General features: G+C 40.7%; 1 protein-coding gene across 4 annotated transcripts in view; it reads right to left on the bottom strand.

Annotated features, from left to right (window-relative positions):
* Window positions 1-17,736, bottom strand: part of tln2a (talin 2a) — a 96,545-nt gene that overhangs the window by 40,816 nt on the left and 37,993 nt on the right. For all 4 annotated transcript variants that reach the window (XM_080495222.1, XM_080495223.1, XM_080495224.1 and 1 more), the window contains 9 exons: window positions 9,640-9,811; window positions 8,537-8,634; window positions 7,533-7,662; window positions 7,191-7,343; window positions 5,547-5,689; window positions 4,978-5,105; window positions 4,650-4,713; window positions 4,452-4,556; window positions 526-681 (listed from right to left, as the gene is read on the bottom strand). In XM_080495222.1, coding sequence (XP_080351348.1) covers window positions 526-681; window positions 4,452-4,556; window positions 4,650-4,713; window positions 4,978-5,105; window positions 5,547-5,689; window positions 7,191-7,343; window positions 7,533-7,662; window positions 8,537-8,634; window positions 9,640-9,775 — 1,113 coding nt within the window. In that variant the 5' untranslated portion in view covers window positions 9,776-9,811. The remainder of the gene's footprint in view (window positions 1-525; window positions 682-4,451; window positions 4,557-4,649; window positions 4,714-4,977; window positions 5,106-5,546; window positions 5,690-7,190; window positions 7,344-7,532; window positions 7,663-8,536; window positions 8,635-9,639; window positions 9,812-17,736) is intronic.

Raw genomic sequence — 17,736 nt, forward strand, 5'->3', positions numbered from 1 at the left:
GTGAAATATAAAGGTTTCTGACACAGTTAAAAAGGCTAAATCAATCAACCACACCATCCTCTAAGGAAATATTACTGCTTTACCTCCAAAATCATAAAAACTGACCTGTAATGTTCTCTGCCACATTCAAAGCAGCATAGAAGTTGTGTTAATTCAATAGACAGTCTGTGCCTTACAAGCAGGCAAAATTAAACCCATGTTGCTGATGGATTCCAGGCGCTGACACAAAGGAGGAATATCGACAGGGATGACAAAAGGGCCTGTTCAATAAGTGAATTGCACGAGGGAATGAAAGAACCGGCAGACTGAGCACTAAACTGATTGTTTTATAACCACTGCAGTAACTGCTGGCTTTGCCACAATCCTGTCCTTCTTGTTCGGCATTAGGAATATGATGCAAACAAAGAATAAATTATTTAAGGAAATGGGGCACCGGGACAAAGCAAGAGGCATCGAAACACTGAGGACAGAAATACTCAGCCACGGTCAAAATGTTGCAGCGTATTTTGTGTGTGCGAAACTTACCAGGGTGAAACTCTTGGGTGACGCTGCCCACCTCTTCACGGTGGTAAGTGGCCACTCCTGAACCACATCTTTGGTCCTCTCTTCCACTCTCATCACAGACTCTTTGGTGATTCCCAAGAGTCTCGGCACCAGCTTGTTCTTGCTCTTCATCTTTTCCTGCAAGGTAACCCAGATCCAAATATACTTTTAACATAGCTGAACCTAAATACTGAGTATGGTATGCGAGCAAACACTGACAACAACTGAAGCACAGCGGAAAATGTGCAAATCTAATATATAATATAGTCTGTGTGTTGAGTTGACATTAATTCTGTGGTTTTCCCTGAATAAATACCAACTACAAGCTTCAGTCTGCAGTAGAAAAACAATGCGATTGCAACTAGATCATATATATATATATATATATATATATATATATATATATATATATATATATAAAGCATAATGGAGACAAATAAAATCTCTTATTTCAATGTCAGAGCAACAGCTACGTTTTTCGGCAGAACATTTCATCATTGTATTCTGGGAGTTGGTAATGAAAGAGTTTAATGACCCAACCACACTGCAGGGGACGAGTGGGGAGACTGTGAAAAGACAGCAAAGTTCACCTGGGTTCATGTCCGGCCTGCCTGCATTCCCTCCTCTTTACAACAATCAAGGCGTTTGAAGTGTCTGTAGCTGGTTCAACCATTAAGTCTTATAAGCAAATTAAACCCACAATGGCTAATAACATATCATTTGATATTTATTGCAGCTTTTAAGCTTCATATTCAGGCTGAGCATGTTTCAATAGCCACCCTGTTGTTTATATATCTCTAATAAGAGGCTAAGATTAGCTTGTTTCAATCATCTGCTGCTCCAAAGAAAGTTGTTATGCACTCTTAATTATTCTTGTTGAGGTTACTGCATCCACTTCACTCGGAGCAGCTGCAGCTGCCCGATTTATTATTGGAACGACAAGACACGATCATGTTACCTCTTTGTTTACAGAGGCTCCCTGTGAAATATCGAGTCAATTGCAACATTTTATAGATCACACTTAAGGCCTCAAATGGTCCTGGTCAAAAATAAATGGCAGTATTAGCGGCATGTGGCCTCCGAGGCCATGAGTATCGGGGTAAACGACCCCGAGGTTACACCAGTGGGCTGAAGATGACCGACCTTAAACAGTCAAGGCCCTGAAATGGTGAAACTCGAAATTTAAACACACTGGAGCTTTGCATTCCTTTAAATTGTGTAAACGTCAATGGAAACGGCTGATATCAATAACATAGGTTCTGAAAATGTACAGTAGATCCATTTTTTAATTACTTTGTGTTTGATTAATTTAATGACATTATTTTGATGTCCTTGAGTGACGAGAAATAAAAATGTATTATTAATATCATTATTATTTGACATTTCATGTGATGTGCAAGCAGACAGAAAGCACTCCCACAAACAGGATGAAACAATGCATTAATCATACAAATATAAAATTATCCTCATTAATAAGCCATATAATTATTCGATAAGGCTCTGGATGCAATTTCAACATCAACTGAACAGCTGTTTTCCTTGTGCAAAATACTAACTTCAATTTGGGCCGAGTACAAAATTAAAGCAAAGGACACAAATGGAAATATCCAATCAACAGCGCTACACCAACCTCATGATTTAAACCAGCTTATATAAATGTCAGTTTTGTTCAAGTCGAAGACAAACAAGGTCTGCATTTTTCCCCCCCAGTGATTCTCACTCTTCTGGCATCAAACAGCATTTAGAGAAGAGAACAGATCAGCAACAACAAAACAATTTGATTCCTCATCCTCACAGCCGAGAAAGTAATTTTATTGTCACACTGATCTGACAAGACGGGCATTCATCTGTCTACCGAGCAGAAAGAGAGCTAACTTTTCCCACTTAGTAATTAAAATGTTATGTCTTAATCACGCCTTTATTGGTCTGTCAGCGACCCTCAACCTCCCAGTTTGTTCACTTAAACCTCGTCATAGTCCAGCTGCTGCCTGAGCTTCTCTTCCTTCTCCCGCACATGGAAAGAGCAAACATTTGCAGAGGAGCTGCAGTCGGGGAGCAGATGGACAGAACTTGATGGGCTGTGACGCGAGGGCAAAGAGATGAGTTGTGCAAAAAGTCCTGGCGGGACTGTAAACCCTCTGGAGCCTCTAGAGGTTATAGGTTGGAGTCTATAGGACGCGTTTTTTCGAGGGTTATTTTTAAGATGTTTCTGCACCACTGGATTACGCCCGTGGATGACAGACACGGCAGGGGTTTGAAGGCACAATGTCAGACTGATCAAGGGGAACAAGGATGTGAGATCAGGAGGTGGAACACGGCTCAAGACTTCGAGAAGCAATAAATGACAGCGTGAACTGTATTATGTGGGAGTTAACATTCAAACAGGTCGTACATGCACTTCATCTTTGTCTGTATCCGTTGAGTGATGAAAGCAACTTGGGAAGAATAAAAAAAATAATTAAAAAAAAACCTGGAAAATACCAAAATCACTTTAGCATTTCCAGTAATTTCATCAAAACGTCACCTTTCACTTAAATCAGATCACAGAAGTGAAAACCGGAGACAAGATTTTGTTTGATCTAATGCCATGTACTCTTGGCTAGAAATGATATGGGGTTAGAAGAAAGTAGCTATCCATCACTCCTGTCACAGCAGATAGATTGATGATGCAGCTGAGAATCACCCTGTTGCACCAACCAGTGGACTCGTAGCATCCTGGGTTTGCGTAAGTGTCTCCTTGTATCTTCCATTAACTCCACCTCATTCCTTCCTGCTCTGAAATCATCATGGTGCCACACTTGGCTGAACAGATGCATTTGGTACCCTGGAGCACGCTGGTTTCTATGTGTGCGATGGTGAACAGGCCAGACAGACAAGAACAAAATGAATGAAACTTTATATTAAACAACTATTTATAGAGATTGTTGTTACCCCCAGTTTCAGCCGGTTCAGGGGCCTTTTTGTTTTTCAAATAAACTCCGGTATCAATTTTGTACAAACCTTTGTAGTTAAAGTAATACGCACTTTCAGTCTTTGTGAACAGTTAAAAAGTTGTTTGTTTTTTAACAAGGTTTACATTTCAATGACTAAATAAACAAACAAATAAATACATAAATTCCTCCATCTTGCAATTTCTGTCAATTCCTTCAATGTTTGGCAAAGAGACACATACAAATCCCACAAATTATATCACAATTTTTGAGAGAATGGATTGCAATTGAAAGACCCTGGAGAGGAAGAAAAATATGCATAGGTGTAAAATTACTTTTCTCACCACATTTGCTCGAGGTGCGAATGTGTGTTATTTTCTGTCTCCCTGCATTTATCCCATGAAGCACTGGTGACTTTTCCAGAGTGTACCTTGGTGTCTCCCATCATCAGCAGAGATCAATTCCAGCACACTACACCCTAATTTGGGCAAAACCTTGCAAAAGATGGACGGATGAAACTCTTCATACTAAACCTATACATGTTGCGTCTTGACTCATTGAGTGACTTTGTTCTTTAGTGTTACAGGCCTAAAAAATATACATGAATATAAATGTACAAAGATTTCCACCTACAGGTCCTCTTGCTTTGGGTGATATATAAGAAGCTTTAAAAGTTCAAATGTGCCCAGACACTTTACTTTCACCACCTGCTGTGTAGCACCATCAACCACTTTCTCCATTTAACACCAAGCCCAGAAGACAGATTTCACACTGTGGATATAAAAGGCTCCAACTCAAGTTCAACTAATTCTAAAATCCGCTTCTCCATTTAAAAAAAAATTAAAAGAGGACAGAAAGAGCTTGAGGCGAGACTTTTCACTTTTTGTGAGGAAGATCTCTTCTTTGAACAAAATGGCATAATATTAACGTTTTTGATAAAAGCAAAAAAAAAGATCATTTCAAGATTTTATTACTTGCCTTGACCAGGAAGAAGGAGACACCGTATGTCCGCAGAGATCGGGCCAATTTCACATATTTCACTTTTGCTTCAATCTCTGTCATTTCTCCACAGCTATTGTGTTCCTGCAGATGAGATTTTTCAAGGATGATCATCTGAGCATTGAAGTGCAATTGTTAAGGTTAACAAAAACACAAAGACAGGCAGACACACCACACCTGAAAGACTTTCTTCTCTGCTCCTCTTTGCTTTATATATTCTTTGGGTAGAAACTCCTTCAAGCTTTGAAAGAAATCAAACAGAATTGAAACTCAAATTAAAGCAAACTTTCAATTTTTTTTTTCTGCTAAAAGAATAAAATAATGACTATTTTAATGACAAACTGAAATTCACTTGAGTAAAAAATTCATTTGACATTGAAAACATCTGATATGAACAAAAAGTCTGGACGCAAAACGGGAGTTTGTTCTTATTTTAAAGGTGAATGATTCTGATTGAATCCCCAGCCTTCATCATACTGAAAAAGCATGCAGAATAGATGCTTACTCTAAGAATCCAGGCTTGTGTTTATGCTCTACATGAGGACCAAACTGGATCTGAGCCTGAATGCCTCCGAACTCACAGGCCTTGTCAAATGACACAGGGTGGGAGCCGTTTAGGATGTCATCTCGAGCCTGAAAGACATATTTTAATAAAAACACAAGAGATATGAAACAGAGATCAAAAAATAGTTGAGCTTTGTTGCATAATGCAATCTAGTTATTTACCAGTAGCTCACATTTCCTAATTAAGAAATCAACGGTCACTATCGGGTGATAATGGAAAAACTGATGGTAGAGTCTATTTTTTTTTGCTGTCCAGTTCCATCCTCTCCTGAAAGAGGGTGGGCCATGTGAGATTGAACTGTTTGGAGTACTGACATGGTGCCAACTCCATTAAAATATATCTGATTTGACATCAGGCATTAAAAACTGCAGCTGGTTGTCTCTGTTTTTTAACTGTCAAATTTCTGCTTCAACATGCAGTGGCGGCTTTTTCAACGAAGAGAATACAGAGTTTCCACAGGGATAAGCATCCATACCGAGTTAAAATACATATTTAGGTGAGATTCATACCTGAACATAAAGCAAGTTGAGCTGAACCGGGTCTCTGGAGTCCACATTCTGGTCCGAGTAGAAGAACTTGCGTCTGAGCAGAAGGGTCTCGTTCTCGTCCACGCCCTGCTCTCTGAATGTCCTGCTGTGGTCCAGCCAATTCACTGCAAACACACAACACATGTATCTTCACACATGCACCCCATTTTAATTTACTCAGTAGTTTCAAAAGTAGAATCTGATTGTCAGCAATCAGAACGTTTCCCATTCAATATAACAAGACTGGGACACTTCATCATATGGACAGATGAGAGATTGAAGCTGCAACATCCAGATTCAGTGATGACCCACTTCACTGACTGAGTCATTTTGTCGCTGCCAACATAAATTCACAAAAAAAATCAAGATCATTAACCAGTAAATGGTAAACGTAACAAAAGTACACCTACACGACACCTGAGGGCGAGTTGCACTGAATATCAGAACAGCAGTAAAATGCATGCATGCATTTTACCAACTTTTTTGCAAAAACTACAACACCCAAATTGTATGAAATATTCAGGGATTATTTTTCAGCATCCAATGACCAAGCTATTCAATTTTGGAACATTAACGGCTTACAGTTTCCGAATAATTCCCAAAGAACTGAGAAAAAAATTCCAATACAAAGCGGATGGGAGAGGCACCTCGTGGAGGAGATCAAAGGGGATCAACGTCTGTTGTCATGGAGATGCTACCTGCTCAGTGTTTCACACAGCGATGTAGCTACTCACCTATCTAGTTAGCATCTATAATGGTTGGATAATGGCTATCATGCTCGTGAGGCTAACTCGGATCGGATTTTCCTCACGGGCAAAATGAGGCTCGTCATCGTTAGAGTTAATCTTAATGCAGAGAGACTGAGAAGAAATTCCGCACCAAGTGACAATTTCACATCTCCACAGTCTTGGACCAAACTCTATCCTCTAAGAGATAACACTGAGCAGGAGTTTTCAAAGACTGCAGAGTTTGTGGGGGAGGAGATGTACAACTGTTGGACATTGTAGGGATCCGCTTGATCTTGCCGTTTGTGCCAAAGCGACCAATAAAAAAAGGTTTGTCGAGTTATGACAAGTGCTGGTTGAAGAACCGGGACGGTAACCCGCAAAATCAGCCCTGCTGCTGATCCCAAAAATACATGTTCCTTACAAATTTGGCATCATTGAGAAGATAAATAAACACACTTTATAAAGGTATACAATTTATTAGCAAGAGAGAAATAGTTATTTGAACTGCAGCCAGAATTGTTCTGTCGTCACTGTTTGATTTGCACACATTTAAAAATGATTTCTGCCACACCCATATTGGAAACAAATGCAAAATGGGAAGGAAAAGTACTGATCTGACCCAAGGTCAGAGCCCAACATATACAGTATATCCCGCCCACATTCCAATGAACGGTGGCAGATATCACAGAGAGCTGTGAAAATGTGCTCATAAATGACCACTCTGTATATGTAACATTCTTATAAAACATTCTCATATCGAAAAATAACAACTGCATCTGGGGATACAAACAGTAGATCATAATTTTACGAGTTCACAAAAGACCACAGCGCCTTAAACGCTCTGGTCAGTAATTGTGCTGCATTTCAAGATCATTTTATGTCGCTCATCTCAACTCACAGTCATCGTCTGTGTGGAGTTTGGCTTTCAGCTTCTCCATCTTGCGCTCGTCTCGCAGCAGCGTCCTTTCTTTCTTCAGTGTGCCCATCCCGTCCTCTTTCTTCTCCTCTACGGTCTCTTGGATCAAAGAGTATTCCTCATAGTTTGTGATGCCTGGGATGAAAAGGGGAATTCCCGTCAGCATCGAGGAGCAACATGTTTTATTTGATGCGTGCATTTGAATTGATTCCACAGGCGTTTGCATTAAGCTTTTGCGTTATATTTGAATTTCCACAACAACAAAAAATACACACATTAGGTTCAATTTAAGAATAATTGACCTTTGCAAAATATCAATTGTACCTATTCTACTGCATATAGTCACGAGCAGCTCTCCCACTGTTTTGGAGTCGTCCACCATGATGGTTTTAATGGCTCCATCCAACATTTTGATTTTTTGGGGTCTTTGCTTCTTCTTGTATTCAAGGATATCCTGCTCAAAGACAAAATGTGAAGGAAAAGAGAAGAAAGAAATTAAAAGAGGGGAAAGGAGAGGGGGGGGGGATGAACTGACTGAATGTAACCGCTTAGAAAAACGATCAAATGCATTCAGGAGAGGGCGAGAGAATACAAGCCAGAAAACCTCATTTAACGGCTGCCTATCACAGGCTGCTGCACCCTTCCAATTGCAACAATGAAGAGAGATTTGGTTCACAATAATCAGTCACAGTCAAGCCTTCTACCTGGGTTGCCTTTGGTGGATTTGAGGGAGACGCCATTTAAAGCCACAAAACCACAAAACCACAACCGCCGGTGAAGTGAGAGGCAACGCTCCGCAGCGCCTGAGGAAACCAGAGTCCGTCCGGCTTTAGCAGCAGGGATCAAAAACAAGCTGGCAAGTCATGTACAGCTGGACGCTTCAAAAGCTCCTTTTTAAAAGCTGTTTCTTTCACACAAAGCTTCATCTTGGACTCCGCAGTTTTTGCACTCTTTCATATCGGTTGTGCTTGGTTTATATTTCAGAACCTTGTTTAAATGTCCACTGATATCCTAGCGAGATCTGCAAATTGAAAATTTTGATCAAACTTGGACGTTAACACAATGACAACGACTATCAATGTCATGCAAGATATGAGGGAATGTTGATGCATTTGTCCCAGTCAAATGTTATTTCACACATCGCTCTCTGGGGCTTCTGTGTCTCACACAGTCGCTCAGCTCCCAAGATAACAGTGTGTGAATGTGCGTGTGTGTAGTCTTATATTATTCTCCACTGCCACATAGCTCAGAGTAAACACTCATGCCATAGAAACAGCTGTCCCTGGTTTTAGTGAGTGTTTGTGGGTTAGACAGCTTGATGTATTTACCCCATTGCGGAGCATGTAATAGTCCAGCGTCCTTCCAGACTCCAACCAGATGCCTTTTCTGGGGTCTTCGTCCGACAGAAACAGACCGTAGTCCGACGCTGGAGACGTGAAGACAAACATCAGCTCTTTAGTCATGGCGAAGATGGAAACAATTCCTAAGTGGGAGCAAAACTAAACATCGAGCACAGCAGTCACTCATTTAGTGTCGTGCTGTGTGTACATTATGATCTGTGATGGAGGTTTTAGGGAGACGGAGGAGGATCCGAGCAGCAGGAATACAGCAACCATTTCTTGAATCCTGTAATATCAGATACTTTTACTTCTGCGGGAGTGGATCCAGAGGACTTTGTGGGGAACACAGAGGGAAGCAGCACATGAAGCTTTAAAAGTAAAGCTTTCACTCCCGTTAACATTTAGACTACTAAGAGGAGATAAACATTTGTACTGTTTCATGCAGGTTTTGATGGCTGGAGTTATTTTTTCTTATTAAATTGTTTTAGAGAATGTCCATCTGACCGCTTCATTTTCCACCGTTAACATTAATATCATGTTGCATGTTGATGTCCCTTTGGTTACGTTGTTGTCTGTTGCATCTTCAGTAAGACTTTCAACAGAATCCCAAATGCTGATATGTCTTAAGTGGTGTGCCGTTAATTTACACAGTGTGACATTTTTTTGTTGGGTTTTTATGTTCTGAAAACAAATACATATGTCTTTTAAGCTAGAAAAAAAATGTTTTAAATAAAATAACTGTTTCTACTCCTCCTTTTCAAACAGATCTTAACTTTTGAGTTTTATTTCCTTTTTAACATATAATGATCAGTGGCTACATCACAGGATGAATAACGTCAATGAAAACCAATGATGTCACATGGGGTCGTGAATCACATTACAGCATTAAAGCTTGATTAATGGGCAATTTTTAACGGCTGCAACTAAAAATAGAAACACACACTTGCAATGACATACAGCATTATTCTCTAAAAAGACACTAGAAACTCTTTCCAGACATTTTGTTGCTTCGGTTTCTTGTCAGTCATTGGTGAACACACAGTCAAATTTAAATAAATCTGTAAAGTGCCGACATCAGCTCTGAACCTCACCCTGTCCAGTTTGAGCCTCGGGGACCCGTTCTCTGATGATCCTGCAGGCATCATAGACGGCTGTGGAGGGCTCAAACTGCATCGTCTTCACGACATTGCATTGGCGCACGCAGATTTTCAGTGACAGCACCACCATCTTGGCAGGCGGTGTGGAAAGGGGCTGCAGCTACACCTGCAAGACAGGAGGGCCCCAGGTTATCACATGACACAAGTCCAGGAGATTTAAAAGCTGAGAGAAGGCAAAAACACTTTGTGAATTAAAAAAAAAAAAAAGGTAAACCAGAGGCAAGGCTTCACTGTAAAAAAACAAACAAAAACAATAAACATGTCTCTTATTTTCTCACTGGGAGAAAAACCCAACCTAAAACTTATTTCATTTCCACACATTTGTGCTTTTGTTTCGATTGCCATCCTGGTTTGATCAACGCCTGAGAATTGTTTCATCTCATGGCTATCAGCATGAAGAAAGTGTTAATTTGTGTACAGTGAGGATATTGCTTTGCTTCATAAAACAAAAAGCTGTCAGCAAATCGATCACTTTTCCAAAACAGCCCATCTGGTCCCTGCTGGTGACAAAGAAGAAAGTCTCCAGACACTCTGTTGCTAAAGACTTGAAAGGTAAAGTGGTCCGCAGCAACTGGGAGTAGACGGGCACTTCTCAACAATCAGTTTCAGTGTCGGATGTGTGAAAACAAACCACTGCTTGAATCTTTGTTGTGTTGCCAAAAACATCAGAAAATGACTGAATAGCCATCACAGTCCTCACACACACACACAGAAGAAGCAGCTTCCCTCCTGTTATCCGAGAGAAAGTCCACACAGGGTTCCACATTGTGACAATAATACTGCTCTTCATATTTTCACACACCCAAGGGAGAATTTCTCTGCTAATTTGTCTTCTGTTTCCTGTCATTGTGTATCATTATGTTGGATATTTCAGTGTATTTGATATAAACTTCACTCAGCTATGCACTGGTGTTTTAAATAGATGATTAAATGATTAAATGATGATTAAATCTTGCAGCACTGGTTGCTCTTTTATTCCCTTTCTATTATATCTACATAATTGTCATTACAGCATCAAATCCAGGAGAAGATTCATTGGCGTATCACAAAGTTCTAACATGAGCTTCCTGGCACTAAAGGACACACAGCAATAATATAATACTTGCCAGATATTGAAAGTTAAAAAAAATAAACCAACAAGATGACGATGTGCATCCTGACAGTGGTGATGTCAACAGAAGGTCGGAAAAATGCTCTCAATATCTCATTTCGAACACACAACGAGAAAAGAACGTTTGAACAGCTTCAGATATGATGCTGCCGCGTTTCACACCTACATGGAGGAAGAAAAAGAAGGAGAGTCCTGTGAACTCCTACACAGAGCACGTCCTGTTTGAGACCAATGAGAACACAGAGCCGCTGTTTGGCGGCAGAGGGGTTACAGGTCAGGGGTCATCCTGGGCCATGGCTGAAGTACAGAGGCAGCCTCTCCTCCTCTCCACTGCCTTCTGACCCTGACTCAGACCCTCAGAATCTGGTCCCGACGTGAGATTTGTTCACATACAGGAGAGAAGATGTTTGTCTGGCAATTCGTGTTGACACTCAGCGGACACATCTTAAATCTAACCCAGGCGATGTTACAACGTTGTTTCATTCAAAGACATTGGAAGAAGCATCATCTTGCCCATTTAGCACTTTAAAAACTGCGATAGGCACAAAGCAAACAAGCACTTAAGGCAGACTCCTATTTAAGAAGGGAAATTTCTCACTTATTGCATTGTGCTTCGTCTTAATCAGTCAAGCACTTCTCTTCAAACCTCCAGTTGATAGCGTCTGGATCAGGGCCAAACACTTCCCAGTGACTGTGAACTCTATCCTAAAAACAGATAACCCTTCTTATTCTTAGGAGTCCTCACCAATCAAAAGAAAGCCTCTTTCTCCGAGCTAATTCAGTTTACTGAGTCAACACAAGTGATTTTGTAGAAACACTGTCAGGGGTGACTGAGGGTGATTCACAAGCACATACAGAGATGGTTTTGAAATGCTGCCAGTTCAGCTCGTTCAGCTCGTAAGAACCAAATCATGAAGTACCTGTAGGAACCTATTTGCTTCCCATCCGTCGTTCTTCCTTGCCTTTATACTTGTTACCGTCTGAAAAGTAAACAAAGTGTGCAATATTGCAGTAAAACTAATATTTCTGGTGTACACTGTAGTAGGTGCTGCATCAGCTTGTATGTGGCTGAGAAATTGATTGTCCAATGCAGAGTAGACAGTAAAAAGACGTGCACAGATACGGGAAAGCAATAAGGACGGAGTATGATAAAGTAATAATGCAACACAATTGTTAACAGTGCAAGAACCAGCAGGGCTAGCAGTGAACAAAGACAGCTTATTTACCGCCATTCAATGGAAACACAGATTAGCTTCAGCCTACAACATTATGCTGTGGGGTTTTCTTTTTAGGGAACACGAAAAAATATTGTTGTGCAGATATGAATTGATTTGCTGAATAAACTCAATCATCTGTGGTTGGCTGACAAGGCACTGAAAGATGTAAATAGGACCAAATATGAGCCTGCTCATCGAGTACATTAAGAGGATGATTCTTTACACAGCACAACAATATGGCCTCATCATGGGTTGGATAACTATTTAATATGTATGTTCTTAATATCACAGCCATCAGCGGAGGCGTTGCCTCAACAACTCTGATCCATTTGTGCTGCAGAAGCAGTATCCATACAATATTAGATATTAGGTGCATGGTCAAAATGTTAATGCCCTATTGATGTGTTGCATAAAGCTACTCAAGCAGCTTTATCTACACACCACTACTGTCACTACAGGTGGTTAAACTGCTGATGCATAACACACAGCATTCAACACTGTAAATTATTTGAGTTCAAGATCAAATTTCAAGAGCGTGAACTGAAGGCCAGTCCTGACAAACACACAAAGGAAATCAGCTCGCAAAAAATCCTTTTTAAACTCGGTAATAATATGGAAATTGGTCACATGCTGTGCTTTATTTATCCTTCCTAAAACCCTTTGGCGCCTCCGAAAGATGTGAATCCCCCTGTGAATTAGAATTCATTTCAGCCAAATAAACACAAACACATTTGCAAGAAAGACAGATTTGTTTTGAAAATAAATAATGCCAAAAAAAAAACATCTTCTGTTTATTAAACACCAATATTTTTTACCTCATTAAATGTAAATCACATAGAACAAAACAGAATTATGAGCCCGGGTGTGGCCATGACACTCTAATAAGATAATAATAACACATTTAAAAAGAAAAAGTTAAATCTCTCTTCCATCCTCCATCGAGACAAAGCAGAGACTCCATGAAAGCTGGATTACCTCCCAAGCATCATAGTTTGGGTTTTTTTTCCAGTGCAATGAGAAAAGATTTGCTGAGATCAGATGTGATTGTAACTGCCCACAAAACAATTTTGTCATTAGGCAAATACAATTGCAGTGAGCGGACAGCACTAATAAATCTCAGTAGTCATGTGAAACTTAATTTGAAGCTAAATATCTCTGTTTAAAACAAAAAGACCCTTTGATATTTAAATGTGGATAAAAGTGCAAAAACTGCAAGAAAACTGCAACAAATAACTGTTCATATAGCACAGCTGAAGAAAATCTGTAGAGATAATGTTATCAGAGGTATTGCTGGCTCCTTATCGAGCATCAGTGGCAGAATAGCAAACATAACGCAGGATTCTTTGACTGATAAAACAAATGAAATACAAGAAGCTTGCTGAAGCCAGGCATTTCATGTGTGGATCTATACCAACAAGCTCTAAAAAGCCAAAACCAAATCTGTTCCCAAAACAAGGGGCTTAATATAAATTGTCTAAACAGCACCAGCTAACGCCAGGTGCACTGATGCACGAGGGTGTGTCAAAGTCAAACAATAAAGTTAGCAATGTAAATACAAGCAATAAAAAAAAAAAAAGAAAGAAAGAAATATTCCTACAAAGAGCCTTGTGTCTGACAAGCAGGAAGTGTGTTGTGGGCCAATTGTTAATACACAGGGTCAGGTTACAATGCACCCTTTAATTATCAAAAACACTCTGCTATTGAATTTATAAGCTGCTTTTTTCTTTTGGACAGCAGAACAAGTACTTTGTGACAATGGTGATAGTAACACTAATCTCATCTCAAGAGCAGCACATTCATGGATACACAAATGAAAACAAGAACATTGCTAAGCAATGTGGGCATGGAAATGAAAATGGAAAAAAAATAGAAAGTGTATCATTCTGAAACAAGCAAACAACCTCGAACTGCACAGAACGTCCTCCCTCTGCATTAGGCATAAGATAAGCTGAAAATATCTGCAGCCGTGACAACATCTGTGATAATGTATAATAATACATTGTGTTCTTTCGTCAAGTGCAGCGAGTTAGCAACACTTGCTACTGACGAGGACTGGAAGCAGCTGGGAACTGGGATTGTTATCGGCTGGTAGGCTCCCACTTCGAGGTTCACAGCATTCCCAATGCTGCTTCACAAACATGTTCATTATACAACAACCAAGAGGGGAATGAAATGCCATTTTCTGCCATCAATACATCCAACAACTATACTTTGATAAGTTATAGTTCGAGGTCTGCTTCACAGAAATGGTGCGAGATAGTCTGGTAATTTAGAATCTTGGTTGTAAGCAAATCCATGTCGGATCGACTTCTGGGAGCTACCCACACATTCCCAATGGGAATCTCCCATTCTGGCCTCATTCAGATGCAATATTCCCACTCGGAAGAGAAATATTCCCCACCTTGTTGTTACCTTGTGAACGCATTGTAACCTACAATAATTTTTTTTTAACAAATAACACGTTTGTGGAAACTAATTTCGGGTCGATTATCACTATGCGCACCGATATGTACTACAAATCTTGCAATTTTGTTCATCTAATCACTATAACAATTCATCTCGACGATGACTAGATTCTTCAAGATTATATTTAGAAAATTCCTTTTTATCCTCTTCGTTACAGTATTCAGACATGACCATGTTTCGTGATGTTTCAGTCAACCAGGATTCTTCTGAATAACTGAATAAAATTTCTAACACACAGAGGTAGACAACCCCCTTACAATACAGACCCACAACTTAGGGCTTATTTATGCTCTGCATGTGCAAGAAAACAGATATATGCATGTTAAACTGTGTAAATCTCACTGCCTCAATAATGCCATGTGTCCAATGCAAAGGCAAAGAAGAAGAAAGTAAATGTTATTGCTTCTCTCGCGAGGAATGTCTGCATTTAAAACATCTAATTAATGATTAACCTCAACTACGTGTTGAACACTGGGTTCCCAGTGTCCGAGGAGCTGGCGGGGGGGGGGGGGGGGGGGGGGGGGGGGGGGGGGTCAAGGGTCTTTATCAGGGACGCCACAACCTGTCAGGTATGAGATTTAATCCCCTGAACCCACACAGACACACATGCAGACTCACAGACACAGAGGGTCTCAAGTTAAACCAAGACATAGAGCAGGCATCTTTACCCAGTGCCATGAGAACGCTTAACAAAATAATAGAACATGATAGATAATAGAAAATGTCAGAAAAATGCAGTTGACCTACTAATCTAATATCGAGTAGATTATTTTGGGCCAGTGAACCAAGTGAAGTGTTATCATGAGTAAGTTAATAAAATTAGTGGCGCACAAAGTCACTTGCCGGCTTGGTTTTATGACGGTGCACTGACTGGTGTGTCAGGCTTGCTTTATTTGTATGTCCAGTTCCCCATGATAAGATGGAGGTGCTGCATCTTCAGTGACGACTCCAGCAGCCTGCTATATCATTCCTGTCATCATGTCTCTCCACGCCAGTGGATCCATCTGTGTGCCAGCCCGTCTGTTTCCCTGCATGTTTTATTTACTTGCCTGGCTGCTTTATGTGCCTGTACAACTCATCCACCTGCTGCACTCGTGTCTGTTAGTCTGCAGCTCGATCCGTCTATTCGTCTCTGCTCTTCTCCCATCAAAATCGATGCCAATTTCTGCATAATGATACCTGGCTCTTTAAACTGCTATGATATCAGGTAGGTGGGGTTTTGTGTGTGTGTGTGTGTGTGTGTGTGTGTGTGTGTGGGGGGGGGGGGGGGGGGGCAATAAGTAGTACAAAACTGTTAAAAACAAAGCGGACCACTCTCCTTGAGCAGTGAATAATGAACCACTGCTCTCATCAGAAGACCGTTTGAAACTCAAATCCACAGAAAAAAAGCACAAGGCAAACAAGTCGCATATAAATGCATAATAATTGCTACACTGTACACTCCCACACCGAGCGCTGAGCTTCCATCCCCCCTCCTGACTTTAAACCCAACTGCAGTAGTTACACCTACACTCCTTTGATCAACTGCAGGCCCACAAAGAATATTCAAAAATAGCAATCCACTGCAAGTAACAGTTTTCATGTGATGTACAGCACAGACCCTCTCAGGGTTAATTTAACCATGCATCCCTCTTGGTCATTGAGTAAGTATTAAATGCGGCATTTCTTGGAATCACATGGTGACCAACCTTAATGTATTGTGCATATAAAAAAAAAAAAAAACCTGATAAGTCACATCGAATGGGAAGTGACTGAACACGTATATCACACGGACTGACACCAGGTTAGGAGGCCATAAATAAAGGGGGGAAAAGCACAGCTAATAACAATGGTGTCAGAGGCACTCAAGCAGCTTAGCCCCAAGGGTGTATTTCAGCCCTGTATCATATACCATACACTAATGTAAATGAGCACCAGCTGACAGGGACATTGTGCTGGAGAGGCCACTGAGGAAGGTAATACTGTGCTTGTAAGCGATTCAAAATGGAAGACGTTAAACATATCCTCGTGGAAGCGTCATAATCAGCCCTCCGATGGTCCATTCAAACCCAATTTTAACTTTCTTTTGTACAGCACTGTAGCTTAATGCAGACTTATTTCATTGATTACATTATTTCAGCACTCACAGGAGAATTATTCTACGGTAGTTATAATATACAGTTAATACGTCTCGCTGACATTTCATTAGACATCTTTTACCTCTGATGGAAGTATTCACACTGCAGAGTTGCTGCTTTCAGTATCTCACCACTTGTTTTGGTACCTGTCCCCCGAGCCAGTTTCATGGCAACGTTTAATGCCTTGTAACCCCCCACACACACACACACACACACACACACACACACACACACACACACACACACACACACACACACACACACACACACACACACACACACACACACACACACACACACACACACACACACACACACACACACACACCGGAGAATCGCTGCCTTACAGCTCATAGAAATTATTCATGTATGCTTTATTTATTGTTGACAAAGTTTAAAAGGGGCTGATGTGACACACTGATGTGTTTGCTTGGTGTTTGTATTTGTGTGAAACATGAAACCGAAGGGTTGTCAGGCAACAAATGTCTCCAGTCCACACCGCAGATCACACGATAGGCTGTAATATGATTGCAGTCTTGATCTGTGACATGAGCAGAGATATGCATCTGTGTCTATTTTTAGTTAAGTATAGTAATCCTTAACGCCCAGTGGCGAGCGTAAGATGTAAAGATACACGTGCACCACTGCATCTCCAATCGATGGGAGAAAAATGTGTGCATTTTGTTTTGTATAAAACGCTGATAAAACATTGCTCCTCTGATGCCACAGTATCATAACCACTTGTCCCAGCATACATTTGAACAAGACTTCATTTACCACCAGTGAAAGTCAACTAATGATGGTAGGGTTGTTGAAAGGAGGGCAGCGACCAAACTTTACACAGTGACCGCCCATAAATTAGTCGGTTTTCAAGACTCCGTGTGGACACAGTAAATAGCCTCTAAAGATATGATGACTTGCACACAAAGACTCTTCCCTTTTTAAGTACCAATGATTAGGCTGCAGCCCCTTTGTGCTCTGGCTGCAATGCACATCCAAGAGAGCAAATGTTGACAGAAGCTGAAGAATTCGAGCTGTCGGCACAGTTTGTGTTCAGCGCCGTGCCGTTTGAGTCGGTAACTCAGAGACGTTGGCTTTGACACAGACACACTGGAGGAAA

The sequence above is a fragment of the Blennius ocellaris genome, assembly GCF_963422515.1.
Source record: "Blennius ocellaris genome assembly, chromosome: 1".
Taxonomy (NCBI): domain Eukaryota; kingdom Metazoa; phylum Chordata; class Actinopteri; order Blenniiformes; family Blenniidae; genus Blennius; species Blennius ocellaris.